The sequence below is a fragment of the Natrix helvetica genome (assembly GCF_964273705.1).
Source record: "Natrix helvetica genome assembly, chromosome: Z".
NCBI classification, from domain to species: Eukaryota; Metazoa; Chordata; class Lepidosauria; order Squamata; family Natricidae; genus Natrix; species Natrix helvetica.
The window spans coordinates 23,988,409-24,004,760 of NC_138554.1; the positions used below are offsets into that span (position 1 = coordinate 23,988,409).

At 40.5% G+C, this 16,352-nt stretch overlaps 1 protein-coding gene across 3 annotated transcripts in view; it reads left to right on the plus strand.

Moving 5' to 3' along the window:
* The first annotated feature begins 784 nt into the window (after window positions 1–784).
* PRKCG (protein kinase C gamma) overlaps window positions 785–16,352 on the plus strand; it is a 46,352-nt gene continuing 30,784 nt past the window's right edge. For 2 of the 3 annotated variants that reach the window (XR_014173547.1, XM_081932295.1), the window contains exons 1-2: window positions 785–1,144; window positions 12,658–12,689. Coding sequence is in view for 1 of the 3 variants with exons in the window: in XM_081932295.1 (XP_081788421.1) it covers window positions 978–1,144; window positions 12,658–12,689 (199 nt within the window). In the remaining 2 variants the exon portion in view is untranslated. The remainder of the gene's footprint in view (window positions 1,145–12,657; window positions 12,690–16,352) is intronic. The other variant, XM_081932296.1, reaches the window with a different exon arrangement.

Genomic DNA, 16,352 nt, shown 5'->3' on the forward strand with positions numbered 1-16,352 from the left:
CACACACCCCACCATTCACCCAGTACTAGGGAGCAAAATCAGAACTTGCTGACCCTTCTGGTTGACGTTTTTCCACTTCCCTGCCAACAATCCCATTTCCCTGCCCAGCCTTTCCTAATTCTGCTTCTTCTGCAACCCCATCCAGGAGATACTCTCCCCACCACCACCACCACGTTGCTTTAGTCCCACCTATTGACTAGTCTTTTAACATGCCCTGAAAAGATGGACATTTGTTTTTGGGTGGGTTCGGTGGGATCTCTTAACAGGAGAAGGCTGGGAACCAGGGTTTTCTAAGGAGACTCAGTGCAATTAAAAGGGGATTTAGAAAGAGGTGTGTGTTTGTGTGTGTGTGTGTGTGTGTGTGTGTCTCCTACTGCCTCCTTGGAGAAAGACAACCGTTGTGCTTCCTCTTTAAACTCTAACTCCTCCTTCCCAGCCTCAGCCTCCCCCTCCAAGCCTTCCTAAGCAAGAAAGGGAGGCAGCTGAGCCACAACCTGTTTCTCTGTCGCGCTCCAAGCCTGTCCCTGCTGCTCCGCATCTATCTTCCTCCGTTTTCTCCTATCCCTTCTTCTCTTTTCTTTTCCTTTTGCTCCGCTCCCCACTTCCTTGCTCTTCTACTCAATTGCTCTCTTCATCTCTCATCCCTTCCTCCGCATCTCTGGGTTTTCCCCTCCATCCGCCCATCCTTTCTGTTATCCCCCTTCTTTGCAAACTCTCTCTCTCTCTCTCTCTCTCTCTCTCTCTCTCTCTCTCTCTCTCTCTCTCTCTCTCTCTCTCTCTCTCTCTCTCTCTCTCTCTCAAGCATCCATTCATTCCTTTTTCCCTCTGCCCTTCATCGACCCACATCCCCCGCTCCCCTCCTTTGGGTGGTGGATCCTTCCCTTCTCCCCTCTTCTCCTCTCTTCCCTGCCGTCTGTTTCTCCGGCACCCCTTCGCCTTTGTGGGTCAGGGCACTGGGGCTTCCCCCAGGGGGCAGCATGGCGCTCCTGAGTTCCCCCACCGAGACCGAGTGTTTAACCAAGCCGCTTTTCTGCCGCAAGGGGGCGCTCCGCCAGAAGGTCATCCACGAGGTGAAGAGCCACAAGTTTACCGCCCGCTTCTTCAAACAGCCCACCTTCTGCAGCCATTGCACAGACTTCATCTGGTGAGAAAAACCCCAGCCCCTAATTCCTCCCACCACCACCCATTTGCCTTGACCCTTGTGGCCCGTTTCCCAGTACTACCCAGCTCATGTTCTACAAGCCCGTGGCGGTTCGGACGTTATTCCTTTGCAAAAATTATTCATTTTTTAAAAAATGACGGCCAGATGCTGGAAAAGTGCAGAACTGAGCAATAGATGCAGAATTTAGCAGGCTGTTATTATTTATAGATTTATTTTTGGATGCATGCCTTTCTATGCACATCTGAAGTAAGTTTCTAGTCCTCTTTAGGGAGGTTCAACCTTACGAAATCTGTAAATCAGAAGAAGGTTTGGCTTTTTGTATGAAGAAATGAGGTGGCGTGTGATTTTAAAATGTGTGTGTGTGTGTCAATCAATTAAAAGCCTGAATAAAAATGCCAGAAAATGCAGAATTTGGTCAGGTCATGGATTTTACTGGTCCTTGCTGGAGAATTTCTAAAAATGTCAGAAGGACTTGCTGTCCATGTTGAATTCCTATGGTTCCTATGAGTGCTCCCAATTAGACAGGTCCTAGCACTCTTAGCCAAAATATATTGAATGGTGATAACCACATTTCCATATTTACAAGATTTTCTATGCAGGTAATGGATAATATAGAAAAACATATTTACAAGAGGAAAAAAGTCTTCTTAACTGCCTTGTAAAATTCTGTAAGTAAGGCAAGATGTTTACACTTAAAGTACACTTTGCTGATAACAGAACTTTCTGTGCCAATGTATTTAATGATCTTAAATCAAGTTAACGATCTTGTCAAGCCCCAATTAATGGCTTCATGCATGTATGTACCCTTCCTTCCTTCCTTCCTTCCTTCCTTCCTTCCTTCCTTCCTTCCTTCATTCATTCATTCATTCATTCATTCATTCATTCATTCATTCTTTTGTGTTTCTGCAGCTCCATAGGATTTTGAGGTGCAAACTGATAGTTCAAAATTTATAACTCTGCTGCTCTAATTCTACCACTTTTAACCTCCATAGCTTTGCCTCTCGAAGCTTCTGTTCTTCAAACCATAATTCCTTATTTTCATTTCTATTCCAGTCCACAATTTTACTTCATTGACTCAATAATCCTATTTGTCTGTTCTTTATTCTGATAGTCCCCTAAACCTTGTGTTGCATTTGGCCCTCTTTCTATCCTATAATCTGGGGTCCTGCCTACTTGTAGTTTATTCCATCCATATAAACACTGAGATAGGTATGCCCTCTGCTCAGTTGGACTTCTGCTTTCTGAAAACGTAATTCTGTAACTGACCTGGGAAGTATATCACAGTGTATTATAATAGACAAGATAATTTGTTTAAGAGGCTTGGCTCTGGATACTTCATCTTATTCCCCATGATTGAATGATTAGATATTTCTGGTCATTTTTCTTCTGAGAATGCTATCTTCCATGTTATCCTCCATTTTATCCCACAGTATATAGTATATTTCTAGAGCTGATAAGCTCACAAGTAAAGTAGTGGGACTGATATGCTTCTAACTAATCAGCTGATGAGCTACAGATGCATTAACTGCTTTCATGGAGAAGATCATACAGAATCTCAAGAGGCTTTTTGAAAGAATCTGGGCACTTTATTATTGAAAAAAAATCATGTACAATGAATCTCCTCTGTGTTAAATAGGGAGGTAGAAGACGGTGCCTTCCTTCCTGATGATCTGTATATATTCCATTTCTGCATGGATAATTCCAGCATTCAAAGTGGGTGTGACAGATAAAATAAGATTGCAGTATGCGAAGAACAGTGTGACCTGATTATGCCTCCCTCCACGGGGCATCCCTCGGACAGCAAATCTGCACTGGGAAATTAATTCTAGCAAGTAGCATGTCCTTGAATTCTCTACTCCCCCTCCCCAGTCCCCAGTCTCCAGCAATTAGTGACAACCTTCACACATGTTTTATTTCCTCAGCTGATAATGGATAGAGGAAATGTAGGAAATGCCAATAGGTAGGCACCAGTCAATTCTTGGTAAGGTTGGCAGGATAAATCAGAAAGGCTGGATTGCAAGACAAGGCAAGGAGCCCAGGAATGTTATTTTCACTTAAATATTAGAGATGATTATCTAATTGATAAACCTCCCCCTCTTTCATCTTTCAAAGCAGGGTACATCCTCACTGTGACCATTCTCTAGTTCTATTAAGTTCAGCAATACAAAGATCTATTCTTAAATGGTATAGCTTGTTCTATTTGATGCCTCTGAGAGCCTGAACTATCTCCGGATCATTGGTCTGATACCATCTCCCATTGTTTCTTCCAGTTAGAATTTAGAAAGAACACTTAGAAACCATCTCCCATTGAGACAAATAAACCAGAATAGGCCAAAATAATTTGGGGAAATGTTAGCAGCTGTTCCTTTTATAGGTTGTCCCATTCTGCCATAAGGTTTCTCAAGCTTTGCAAAAGTCATGATCTATATAACCGCTGTTTATTGACTAAACTACCTTTGGGTGGCTAATGAATTTGGTGGCCAGTTTCTAGAAGTTAAGGTGGTAGCCTAGAAACCAGGACGGTGAGTTCTAATCCCGATTTAGGCATGAAGGTTGGCTGGGTGAATTTGATGGTGAATTATACTTCATCCCCTTTGGAATCAAAGCCAGTTTATTGACTTTGGCTCAGTCTATTTAGGCCAACCTACCTTACAGGGTTAAACCACAATAAGATTTAATACGCTATGTAAACTAGAGTGTTTCACCCTTACTGAACACCTACAGGTTAGTAAAGATAAGATTATGGGGTTTTTTTTTATAGAAAGCTGAAAAGGTTTGGCTCTGTCGTGGTTCAACCAGGCATACTAGATGACTCCCTCTTATTTCACAGATACCTATAGTCACTTTCTTATTTAAAAGAAAGCAGCATTGGAGGCTAAGAATGTCAGTGGAGAGGGTGTATGTGTGAGCGAGTGAGAGAAGTATGTGTGTATACGTGAGAGGGGGAATATAAACATATGAGCTCAACTCTTTTCATTGTAGAAGTTTTTTCCAACTAATTTCTCCAGCAACATTTCTCATTTTATAGACACAGAAGATAGAGCCCTGCCTATTGGCTGAAGTCATTCTTAGGGCTGAAATGCAATATTTTCCTCCCCCTTCCCTCATTAAAGCTACTATTGTATCCAAATTGCTGATTGGCCCACAGAGCAAACTGAACAGTTCATCATATGAGTATTTACACGTTTTATCTTACAAGGCCAAAAGCAGTTGTGTCCATAGATTGCATCTGTGTTTTTGTGCCCCAGCCTAGATCTAAATCTCTCCTTTTGCTTATCAGCTGACACAATTGATTCAAACTTCCAAACACAGATCCTATCATAGATCTCTGACATCCTGTCCCAAGTAGCCTCAGAGTAACTCTCTTTTCTGTTTCTCTGTGCCAGTGTTTCCAATTCTGGGAGATGAAGTGAACACATCTTCAAGTTACCATGATTGGAAAACACTGGCATAAAGTTTTCCTGAGGTTCTGCTTTCTGTCCGAAAGACATCTGAATTGGGCTCAATGTGGAGTATATTTTATGATGGCTACTTCTGGTATTCTTCATGTGACTTGCTGAACAACTCAGCAAGTGACACTAAAGCAACAATAAAGAGGATTGGCCCAGTATGATGGGAAAAAGTAGGTGGAAGAAGCAAAAACTCTGTTTGAAGACAGCTACATGGCAGGAAGTAGCATTGAGTTAGTGTCAGGCCTTTGTTGAATCTCCCATCTTGGTTCATGACTCACCTTGTAGACAGCATAGAAACAAGTCTTTGTAATGATCAACTCTGCAAACCTGCCAACATTTCCATCTTGTCAGAGGAGGACAAGTAGGATTTGCTCCTTAAACACCAGTTCTCACCCTTCTATACAGCTGTTCCTCAATTTGTGATCAGAGTTGGGACACGTACTTCCATTCCTAAGTGAGGCAGTCATTAAATGAGTTGAATCCAATTTTGTGGCCTTTATATTAGGGTTGTTAAGCGAATCACCATAGTTGTTAAGTGAATCATGCATTGATTGAATGAATGAATCAGGCTTTTACCCTTGACTTTACTTCTTGGAAGCTGGCTCGGAAGATCTCAAATGGCAATCACTTGACTCCAGGACTATCAACCATCATAAATACATGCCAGTTGCCAAATACTTTAATTTTAATCATAAGATCGTGGGGATGCCGCGTGGATCATAAGTGCAAGGATTGGTTGTGAGTCTGTTTTTTTCAGTACGGTCATAACTTCAAACAGTTGCTAAATGAATGGTCGCAAATTGAGGACTACCTCTAATCCAAAGGGATTACATATATAAATCTTTCATAGTTTGAAATTCAGGTAAATATAATGAAAAGGGGGGGGGGGAATTCTAAAAATCTGAGACAGAAACAGCAAAAATGGATGACTTAATACCGTAATCTGCAGCGAAGAAAATGTGAAATGTCAGGTTTCCTTTTCCAGGAAAAGTCAGTGGAATAGATTTTTGAGGAAAATAGCACAGCAGTCAATCTTAAAAGAGCCGATTGATAAAGGTAAGAGAAAGCAAAAACATTTCAGTTGGCAGCAACCGCAAGTAGGGAAAAGCCTGGCCAACTTCTTCTAAAAAGATGGAAGAGTAACTGGAAATTTACCACTGCTTGTACTTATTTAAGGTATGTTTGCTTCGCTTTTTTGCTGGTGAGAAGATAGAAGATAGAAAATAGAAACAGAATAGTTCCTGCCTTTGTCCTGACAAGCCCCGAAAGACATAACAGAAATGGAAAAGATGATGGGGAATGAAAAAGGGCTGAAAATTCACTTCTAAATTGCATCCGTTTCTGATAATGACTACTTGTAATGTTGGGAGAAGTTATTAGTGTTCCTCTCATAAACAGCTATAATGGAAACCAGTAAAATTGCTGGTTTCTTTGCTGCTTGGTGACAGAGGGAGACGAATCAGAGCTCAGCGAAAGTGTTTGGCTTTAGAGCAAGGCTGTTGATGTCTCTGCCTCCCTTTGCGCAGCCTTGTAATATATTCATGCATACTTAACTGGCCTAGAAGATGAAATATGCATGAGGAATTTGGTTATTGACTTTAAAGTGTAGCTGGAGGGACCTCTACTTTAGAAATGTATTTTAACACGCAAGCACTGCCCTCAGATTCTGTTGAAATTGTCATGGTTGGCAGCAAAATAAATAGATATCTGGGCACACGCTCATCTATCTATTTAAATACGTCTCCCTCTAACTTCTTTTTCTTCTCACAAGCTGCTAGGGGAAAAAAACCCCATATCCTATTCTTCTAGCTTTAACAGCAGCTTTATCTTCAGATAAAAGCTGGTGAAAAAAATTTTAAGGTGTGGAGAGAAACATCACCTTGCTTTAAAGTAAGTTCGGGTGAATAAAACAGGAGCAGTGAAAATTACAAACCACAGTTTACTTTGGCATCACCTTTTAAAAGCATGCAAACTCAAGCAAAAATAAGCTCTAAGTGAGTCAAACATCTGGCTCTGTAAGGATTAGCATGACAAAAGAAATGCCGCTCCACCTACTCACATACAACCCAAATACTTATGTCTTGCTATTCTAAAAAAGCAAAAAATTTATAAAAATCTGAAACAAAAGCCAGAGAGAAGGAAAACTTTGTCTATTCTTCAGTATCTCTTTTAGGTTACTGACCAGGTAAATGTAAAAGGAAGCCTGAAGGAAGACCTAGTTAAGTTTTAAAATTGTATAACACACCCACCCACCCACCCACAGTACAATACAATAGCAGAGTTGGAAGGGACCTTGGAGGTCTTCTAGTCCAACCCCCTACCTAGGCAGAAAACCCTATACTGTTCCAGACAAATGGCTATCCAACATCTTCTTAAAGACTTCCAGTGTTGGAGCATTCACAGCTTCTGGAGGCAACTTCTGTTCCACTGATTAATTGTTCTAATTCCACTGATTAATTGTTCTAAAGTTAAGTTATAGGCAGCTCCTGAAATCACATTCATGTAGCAGACTCTTCCTTATGTAAATAAACAAAAACATCTTTTGATTAAATAACTATTCTTTGTCCTTTATCTTAAAAAGAACAATGTACACTGAGTCCCTTGTACGTATATACAATTCTACAGTGGCTGTTTGATCTAAAATCCAGCTGCTAAGGAGAGAATAAGAAATGGGAAATAGTCACTCTACTTGAAATTTGAAGTGAATTTCACATTCATTCCACATTTTGCAAAAATCCACATCTTGCAACCACAGGAGGAGTAGGAGATATTATAAAAGCCATGGTTTTTTAAAAAAATCGGTTGCAATACTGTAGTGCTACAACTGCCATGTTGATGCCATGTTTGCTTTTAAATCAGATTTGCAGTTTGTAAATGTACAGAAGCCTGGATTTAAAAAAAAACAAAACCAAAATAAATGTATAAATAACACTATTCTACTCAGTAATATCTTGAGGGAAGCAATATACATAGCTATCCCATCATTCTCTTGAAGCTTTGCCCATTTATCAATTTCACATCCTGATTTAACCACACAGTTGAACAAATTCACTTATAATCCTAAAACATAAACTAGAAACTGCTATAGAATCTTTTCACATTGCATTAATCCCAAACCAAATAACTACATTATAGCTCAGTTCAATTTGTGAACTAGCCGTTACTTTCTATTGTTTGGCAGGCACTTCCATCTGTATGAGACTAGCTTTAGAATAGCTGTTAGTGATCAGCCTTATTCCTGGGTTGTTGTTTTTTAAATCTCCCAATCAAATTCCATTTTTCACTCCATTCTTATTCCTCTAACTCTCATGCATGAAACTGATAAATTAAAAGTACAACTGCTTAGTTTTGCCACGTTTTAAAAAATTCTCCGGTTTGATTTTCCCTGCTTTTAAAAGTAGTGTATATGGCAGTACATGAAGTACATGTGATTGGGTGAAAAAACTTTCATAATATAAGCTAGAGAGAACATAGATTTTTGAGTGGGAAAGTATTGTTGGGAAGGCTAGGTGAAGTGCATTGTCTGCCATATGTTTTTGGTAAATATTAAGCCAATGGATCATAATCCAATAATAATGATTTGAAATTTATTACAGCCATCCCCACCCCCCAATGGGCAGCTTACAAATACAATACTGTATAATTAATCAGTTTCGGTGATTTTCAAACTTGGCAACTTCAAGATGTATAGATTTCAACTCCGAGAATTCTGAGAGTTGAAGTCCATGCATTTTAAAGTTGAAAAACATTGGAATATACAACTTCACAGGCAACTTGATGCGCACTGCGCACGCATGCACAATTCAATAAAAATTGTTCTGTGCATACACAGAAGCCAAAAACAAGATTGGGAGTTGGTTCAGGGGTATGGCAGGGCTGGGTCGCAGGCCGCCAAACCACTATCGGTTCGACTAAACTAGTCCGAAACCACCACTGCGATGCTGACTGAGGAATTCTGGGAGTTGAAGTCCACACATTTTAACACTGCCCTAGAGTATTAAGTCATACCAAGCCATAAAAATACACACCAGAGTTTTTAAGAAGATTGCTAACAGAAATAAAAAAGTCAAATCTTTTTTCCACTAATCTTTCCTTCCTTAAGAGAAAATGGGTTTTAAATCTGTCTCTTTCATGATGTTTGTCAAATCTGCAGAAATTAGCCTTATTTTAATTGCTCCATTCCATTTTCTGAACGTCACCGCGTAGAACCTGTGGGGTTCCTGGAAATGGACTGGTTGAGAGATGTTGATCTGATCTGGAAGTAGTATGCAATTCCTAGCAGAAAGTGACGAGAAGTGATATATTAAGAGCAGTGACTCATTCAGAGACAAATGAACAAACTCCTGTAGCATATGGGCAGTTTTAGCCAACGGGAAGGCTATAATTATTTAATTGATTTACTTCATGGCAAAGCACAGTTACCGGTTCAGATCCTTACTAATGATTAATAGGGGCCCAAGGAGATGGTACTTATTTTGATTCATAGTACAATCCATTTTATGTCTTCCCAGAAGTAATTCTCATTTAATTCAGTGGAACTTTCTTCCAGGAAAATTCATATAGGATTGTACTTTTAATTAAAAGCAGGGCTAGCTACCTCTTTGTCATAGAAATCTTATCCCTCACATTTGCAACTTTATTTATTTATGCTCTTTTCCCCACCTCAGTCCAGAAAGAGACTAAGCAATTTACAGATAATGAAAAACATAATAAAACAACAGGAGAAAACACTAATAAATTATGGTAATAATAGCCATGGTTTATAATCCCATTAATGTATTAGCTCATACAGACCACCAGTAGCGCCATAACTCAATCCCCAAAGCCTCCAAAAGAATTGGTTTTTTTTAGCTTCTGGAAGGCCATGAAAAATTAGATTATTCTCCTAGGAGGCAAGCTACTTTTATAGGGTTGCTCCTACACATAAGCTCCCCTCCCACTGTACCTCCAGATAGGTGGGAATCTTTATGCTGCTGTTCCTTCATAAAAAAAAATTCTATGCTTTAAATCAGTGCTTTCTAAACTTCTGGAACTTTAGCTGTGTGGACTTCAATTCCTAGATTTCCCCAGCCCCAGAATAGCTTTCTCAGGGAAGAGGATATATTTTGGGCACTGAAGCCATATCATAAATACTGAATCCAGGAATTCACTGGGTAAACCATTGCTGGCTGGAGAATTCTGGGACCTGAAGTCCACACATCTGAAAGTTGCCAAGTTTGGAAAACACTGTCTTAAATCATAAAAAGGCAGCCTCTTCAGAACAAATTGGAAATTCCTGGATTCACTCTCTGTGATGTTCATGGAGATTCTCAGCAATCCAGGTCAAGGTTGTCCCAAATATGCTTTTTCAAGAGTCAAGTGGATTTTCTTGCTTTTCTTTGAAGATGTTTCACTTCTCATCCAAGAAGCTTCTTTAACTCTGACTGGAAGGTGGGGAATAGAAGGATTTGTATTCCTTGCAGACACCTGGTCATTTGCATTTTTTTAGAGAGACATAGAGGCCACTTAGAGGTTTGTCTGCTTCCTCAGGGTCACCTGAGTTATGCAAATGGGTGTGGAGCCTTCTTGGAACTGCTGTTGTGGAGCTGTGCTTTCTGCAGGATGTTTTCTGCCCTGTGTCAGGCACAGGCTCTTGGGGATGAGTTGATGTTGTCTGCATCTCAAACTGAAGAGCAAATGGTTTCTGTAGCCTGCAGTTTTTTTTTAGAAATCCGTTCATACTCCTGCACTGTTCGAAAGGTGTTTCATCCCAAAGTGCATAGCTAGATGCAGACAATACAGATTCATCCTCAGCGGCTTGTGTCTGTGTCCAATAGTTGAAGAGACACAGGGCAGAAAACATCCTGCAGCAAGCACAGCTCCACAACACAGTCCTTTCTATGTTTTTCTTCAAAGAAAAACAAGAAAGTCCAGTTGCCTCTTGAAAAAGCGCCTTTGGGACAGCATTCTCTATGATGTGGCCAGCATGTCCCCTGCACAGCATTAGCAGCTCAGCTTCCCCTGAGCAAATGGGCTGGGTTAAATCTGCAAGTCAGAGGTTCTCCAATCCTGCTTTAATGTTTGCAGACATTGAACAGCTAAATCTTAAAGTGAGGTGATGGACAAAATTTGACTTGTTGAATGTTGACAGTGTCACCCAGCTTCTGAAGAAGTCTATCAGGAGAGAGATCAAGATAACTTATACGTGGAACAGTGTTTCTTTCTTTAAAATTTATAAAGCTGCAGGAAAATGTAGAATTAGGGTACATGGCCAGAATTCAAACCTGTTCAGGGGTCTGACAGACCAGGCAAGGGGGCCTGTTACATGCAGATGAAGAGGCTGGGAGAACTTGCTTTGTGAGTTCAAGACATACAGCCCATCAGAATTTTGTTCTTGCAGCCTTGCTAAGAATCCAAGACCCTGTCATCTGAATTCTTCCCAACATGTTTTAATACCTTGTTATTTCTAAACATGAGTTCCACCTCCTCTGACAGCTTAGATGCTGTCCCTGTGAAGGACATACCATTTAAAAATGCACTTGCAAGGTACCATGTGAGATTCTTTGTGTGTGATTTTCAAATGCTCACAACCTTATTCTTCTAGCCTTTTTTGTCTGCTTTCCTTGTTTCTGTCATAACCTTTTTGGCTTGCTTATTCCTTCTGTGCATTTCTAAATATAAATCCCAAGTGCTGAAATTTAAGATGGGAAAAGCAAGTAAGTACTGTGTACTGATAAGCCCATAGAGGCAGAGATAGATAGATGGATTTCTCCTTGTGTGTTGACATAGGTTTTGCCAATTTTTCATTCACCAGTCTGTCTCTCTAGGTATTGATTGATCTCACTGGCAAAATATTAAAAGAACTGATTTCTAGTTACCAGAGATGGTGACAGGGAGATGAATTTGATTAGCTGATTTCTTATGTAGCTCAGAATGCTGGGATCTTTGCTATAGGTGATGTCAGGCATGAAGGATCAGGATCTTGCATTAAGTTCCAGTTAAACTGATTCATTGCTCACATCTATACACAACAATCTATTCAGCTGACCATCAGCACTAAATTAGCGCTAGATATGTTAACGGAATCCAAGAGGGGCTGGACTTGGGCCGCTTGTGGAAACTTAACGAGGCTGATTCCTCCCTTGACTCCACTCTGAGGCTCTGCCTCTCCTGCTCCAGAAAAAGCTATGTTAGATCAGGTCAAAGATCTATGAATCTAGCATTCTATGCCCACAATAATCAGCGATGTCTGGAAAATTCACAAGAAGAATATGTGGTCAGCAGCTCATCTTCCTCCTGATGACCTTCAGCTCCAGTCTCTTAGGAACCATGCCCTGTTGGATGAGATATTTAGCCTTGGAGATGACAAGCCATTGTTGAGACGTATCTTCTCACCCTGGTTGCTATATAGCTCTAAGCATGCCCCATTGACCACAGTAGGATGCCTAACTAAGCATTCATAGCTGCAACATTAATCACAAAGTAATAAACTGGTTGGTTTGGTCCTTTTGCTTAATTGTGCGTATAGAACCATAGGCAGGTTTTATTGCAGATGAATAAGCATTGTCTTAAATGGATAAAAGGTATATAAATCTTGATATCCCCCCCCCCCCCAGATATTTTGGCATTTATGAAGTCCATCTAGCAATCTCCCCAACTGGTGCTCTTTAGTGGTGTTGCACTCCTGCTTGAGCAGGGGGTTGGACTAGAAGACCTCCAAGGTCTCTTCCAACTCTGACATTCTATGTTCTATGAATTTTCTGATGATATAAGAAATAGCTGTTGTTGGGAATGCAAGGAGCTAATGTCTGATACTTCTGGAGGATAAGATTGGAGAAAGATGCCATACATTTTCCAGGCATTCTAACTCCCTGAACATTAATATATTCTCTAGAGTCTAGCAAAATCTTTTCTTTATCTTACTTCTTCTTTACAGCGTACATACATATGTATTTGTTAAAGCCACATTTAAGACATTTGCTAGCTCAGAGCTCTTTAAGCAGACATCCTACGCTTTGTGTAAACTAACCATTTCTTTTTCTTTTTTCTTTTCCTTTCCTGCAGGGGGATTGGAAAGCAGGGACTTCAGTGCTTAGGTAAGACCTTTCTTTTGACAATGCTCTTGGCATGGTGCTCTTTTTCCCATTAGAGTGCCACATGGCGTGAAAGTACAATCAGGCCTATGGAGCAGAGCAGCAGGGTTATTGGAAGGGAAGGAGAGGATGTGGGCGCTACAGCCACACGCCTTTCTCCTTCAGTCCCAAAAACATGGGGCCGTTGTTAACAAGGAGTGTGTCCTGCCATGCTCAGAGGCTCTCCTGGTCAGCTTGGTAGGCTAACAGCTTGCTCTTGATTAAAAAAGGGTGTATAAGCAGTAATTGTAATTTTTCAAAATGACAGCCTTGTGTCGGGGGTTTGCATCTTAACAGATATGAATTATCGGGGGGAAAGGTTTAATAGGTTATCTTGTTTGAGTAGAAAAGACTGCCACAACCTTTGAGAAGGATAAGAGGCAATGGTTTGGTTAATTCTTGGTTTTGGGACTTAGCCATATGCTGGCTGGGGAATTCTGGGAGTTGAAGTCCACAAGTCTTAAAGTTCCCAAGTTTGGACACCCTTGGTATATACTGTATATCAAGTTAAGATCTTATTCAGAGATAGCTGGGACTGAGAAGTGCTAGATGCTGATGGCAAGGAAGAGCAAAGGGGGGGGGGGCAGGGCCAGGCTGCCTCTAATTTCCCCAATTCCCATTTTAATCAAGCAATTTTTGCACACACAGAAGAGTCCCTGATCCAGTTTTATTGTTTCTCTGAACTACATTCCTTTGGGCTATTTTAGGACTGTGAAGTGTCTCTTTCATTCTTGTATATTTTATATACACATCTATATCCCACACTATCCTCGTTCCTGACTTTTCTGTCGAAATCTACCTTCGTTTTTTCCACCCGTGCTGCTGGCTTGTGGTCCCTTTGTATTCATGTACATGTGGTCATGTATTCCTGTTTACGTTTTGTTATTTATTTATTTGTATTTCATATTTCTAAACCACCCATATCCCTGATAGATATTTGTTCATTTACTGTTCATTTAAAAAAAAAATCATCAATGGAGATTCCCAGTTAACCCAAGGTGCTTTTTCAAGTTGTTCCAAGGGGGCTTTTTCAAGAGGCAATGAGACTTTCTTGTTTTTCTTTGAAGAAGTTTTTGTTTCTCATCCAAGAAGCTTCTTCAGCTCTGACTGGAAGGTGGGGAGTAGAAGGATTTATACTCCTTGCAGACAACGGGCCATTTGCATTCTTTTAGAGAGTCGTTGAGACCACTTGGAGGTTTATGTGTGTCCACAGAGTCACCTAAGTAGTGCAATTGGGTGTGGATTTTTGGAACTGTTGAAATGACTGTGTTGTAGATGTAGATAGATGACGTCATATTCCTCCCCCTCTGTTGAGAGAGGGTCATTCAATTTTGACATAATGGCCCCTTTGACCCCTCTTTCAAACCAGCGGTCCTCTCTTTCCAAAATGTGGACTTTGTTGTTTTCGAAAGAGTGGCCTTTGTCTTTTAAATGCAGATGACTGCTGAATCTTGTCTTCATGGGTTTGTTCTCCTGTGTTGTGCTTTGTGTTTATGAAGTAGTTGTTTTGTTTCCCCAATGTACAGATCTGCACACGGCTCACTGCTTTCTACTGCATACATCACGTTGCTCAGTTTGCGTCTGTGTTTGTGTCCACCTCAAGGATACTTTTACTTTTACATTTAATTTGTTTTTTCATTTATTTCATTCACTCTAAATTCATTTACAGGGGCTGTTTTATCCCACCAAGACTAGCAATTAATATACCCTGCCCAATGCATGCTGTTTGGAGATAATGGGAATGTATCTGGAGAATTTAGGAAAGTTTGATATTTTACATATATCAATTGCTGCCACTTCAGCAATCTGCTTTTAACATATTTCATGCAGTCTGTTTTCACCCCAAAAGGCCATTGATAGTAGAATAAATTGTCCAACTGTGATAACACACTTTTTCATTCCCTATTTTCACACTATGTACCAGGTAACCATCCAGATATAGTGTGGATGAATATATCAATATGTGGATTGGCCTTGTGTAATATGTCACTAGCTACTTTCCCTTTGCCAATACATGTGATCACTTCTCCTACTGAACTTCGGTGTGGTGCCAACACACTATTTTCTATTTGGCGCCTTTCTGTTTTCCTGTTCTTGATTGCCACTGACTCTTTGCTACTACAAAAATAAATCTCAATAGTTAGAGGAGTCAAAGACTCTGCATGGTCTCTATCAGAGAATAAAACTGGAAGGGGATGCAGCACTATAACTATTTAGATGCAGTGGTGAGTTCCTACCAGTTCGGACCTGTTTGGCTGAACCGGTAGTGGTTTGGGAGCCTGGATCGCTGGAACTGGTGGCGACCCCGGCCTGCCACGCCCCAAAACCGGTTCTCCATTGCCATCTTGTTTTTTGGTTTGGTGCATGCGCAGCACAATTTTTATTGAACTCTGCATGCGTGCACAGCATCCATCAAGAGCTGGTGTGGGGCGCACCCACAAGCAAACCAGCAGTAGTGACTGACGGAACCCATCCCTGGTTAGATGGTTTAGTTTAGGCATGGATATTTGGGTACATGCTGGAACATTTGAAATTGGAAAAGTCAGACTCATTTGACTAGTGCTAGAGTAGAAGACTAAGAATAATGAGAGAAGTGAAATTTGGTTGGCAGCAAAAGATCCTGGAATAGGGATAACTTTAATAGGTATCACAAAACGAGCCCCATATGGATGGAGGTGCCTATCAAACTAATAATGGTTAGTTTCACAGATTGAATTGAGTTGATCTATAATGTAGTTATTTGGTTTGGGATTAATGCAATGTGAAAAGCTGCTATTGTAGTTTCTAACCCTTGATTTAATACAATAGTAGAGTTGGAAGGGACCTTGGAGGTCTTCTAGTCCAACCCCTTGCCTAGGCAGGAAACCCTATACCGTTTCAGGCAGATGGCTATCCAACATCTTCTTAAAGACTTCCAGTGTTGGGGCATTCACAACTTCTGGAGGCAAGCTTTTTCCACTGATTAATTGTTCTGTCAGGAAATTTCTCCTCAGTTCTAAGCTGCTTCTCTCCTTGATTAGTTTCCACCCATTGCTTCTTGTTCTACCCTCAGGTGCCTTGGAGAATATTTTGACTCCCTCTTCTTTGTGGCAACCCCTGAGATATTGGAACAATGCTATCATGTCTCCCCTACTCCTTCTTTCTATTAAACTAGATAAACCCAGTTCCTGCAACCATTCTTCATATGTTTTAGTCTCCAGTCCCCTAATCATCTTTGTTGCTCTTCTCTGCACTCTTTCTAGAGTCTCCACATCTTTTTTACAATGTTTACTAACATTTATATGTTAGTGTTATATGTGAATCAAATTACAATAGCCTATTCAACATTGTGGTTGAACTTGGGTTTAGCACAATGTGTGAATCCAGCAGTGAAACACTTTGATTATATTGTTCCTAGCAGGGTAGCTATTTTCAGAATTAGGAAATTGCGGGTGGTAAATTTCAGGTAAACATTACGTAATCATTATTTCTTGTTCATAAAGCTGGTAAGAACTGAGAGACAATGGGACCTTAGCAGGTGAGCAGATCCCCTTCATTGAAGATGTTTAAGGAAAGGCTAAATGGTGCTGTAGGCACAGATTGTCCTTGATTTGCAAAAGTTCATTTAGTGACCATTTGAAGTTACAT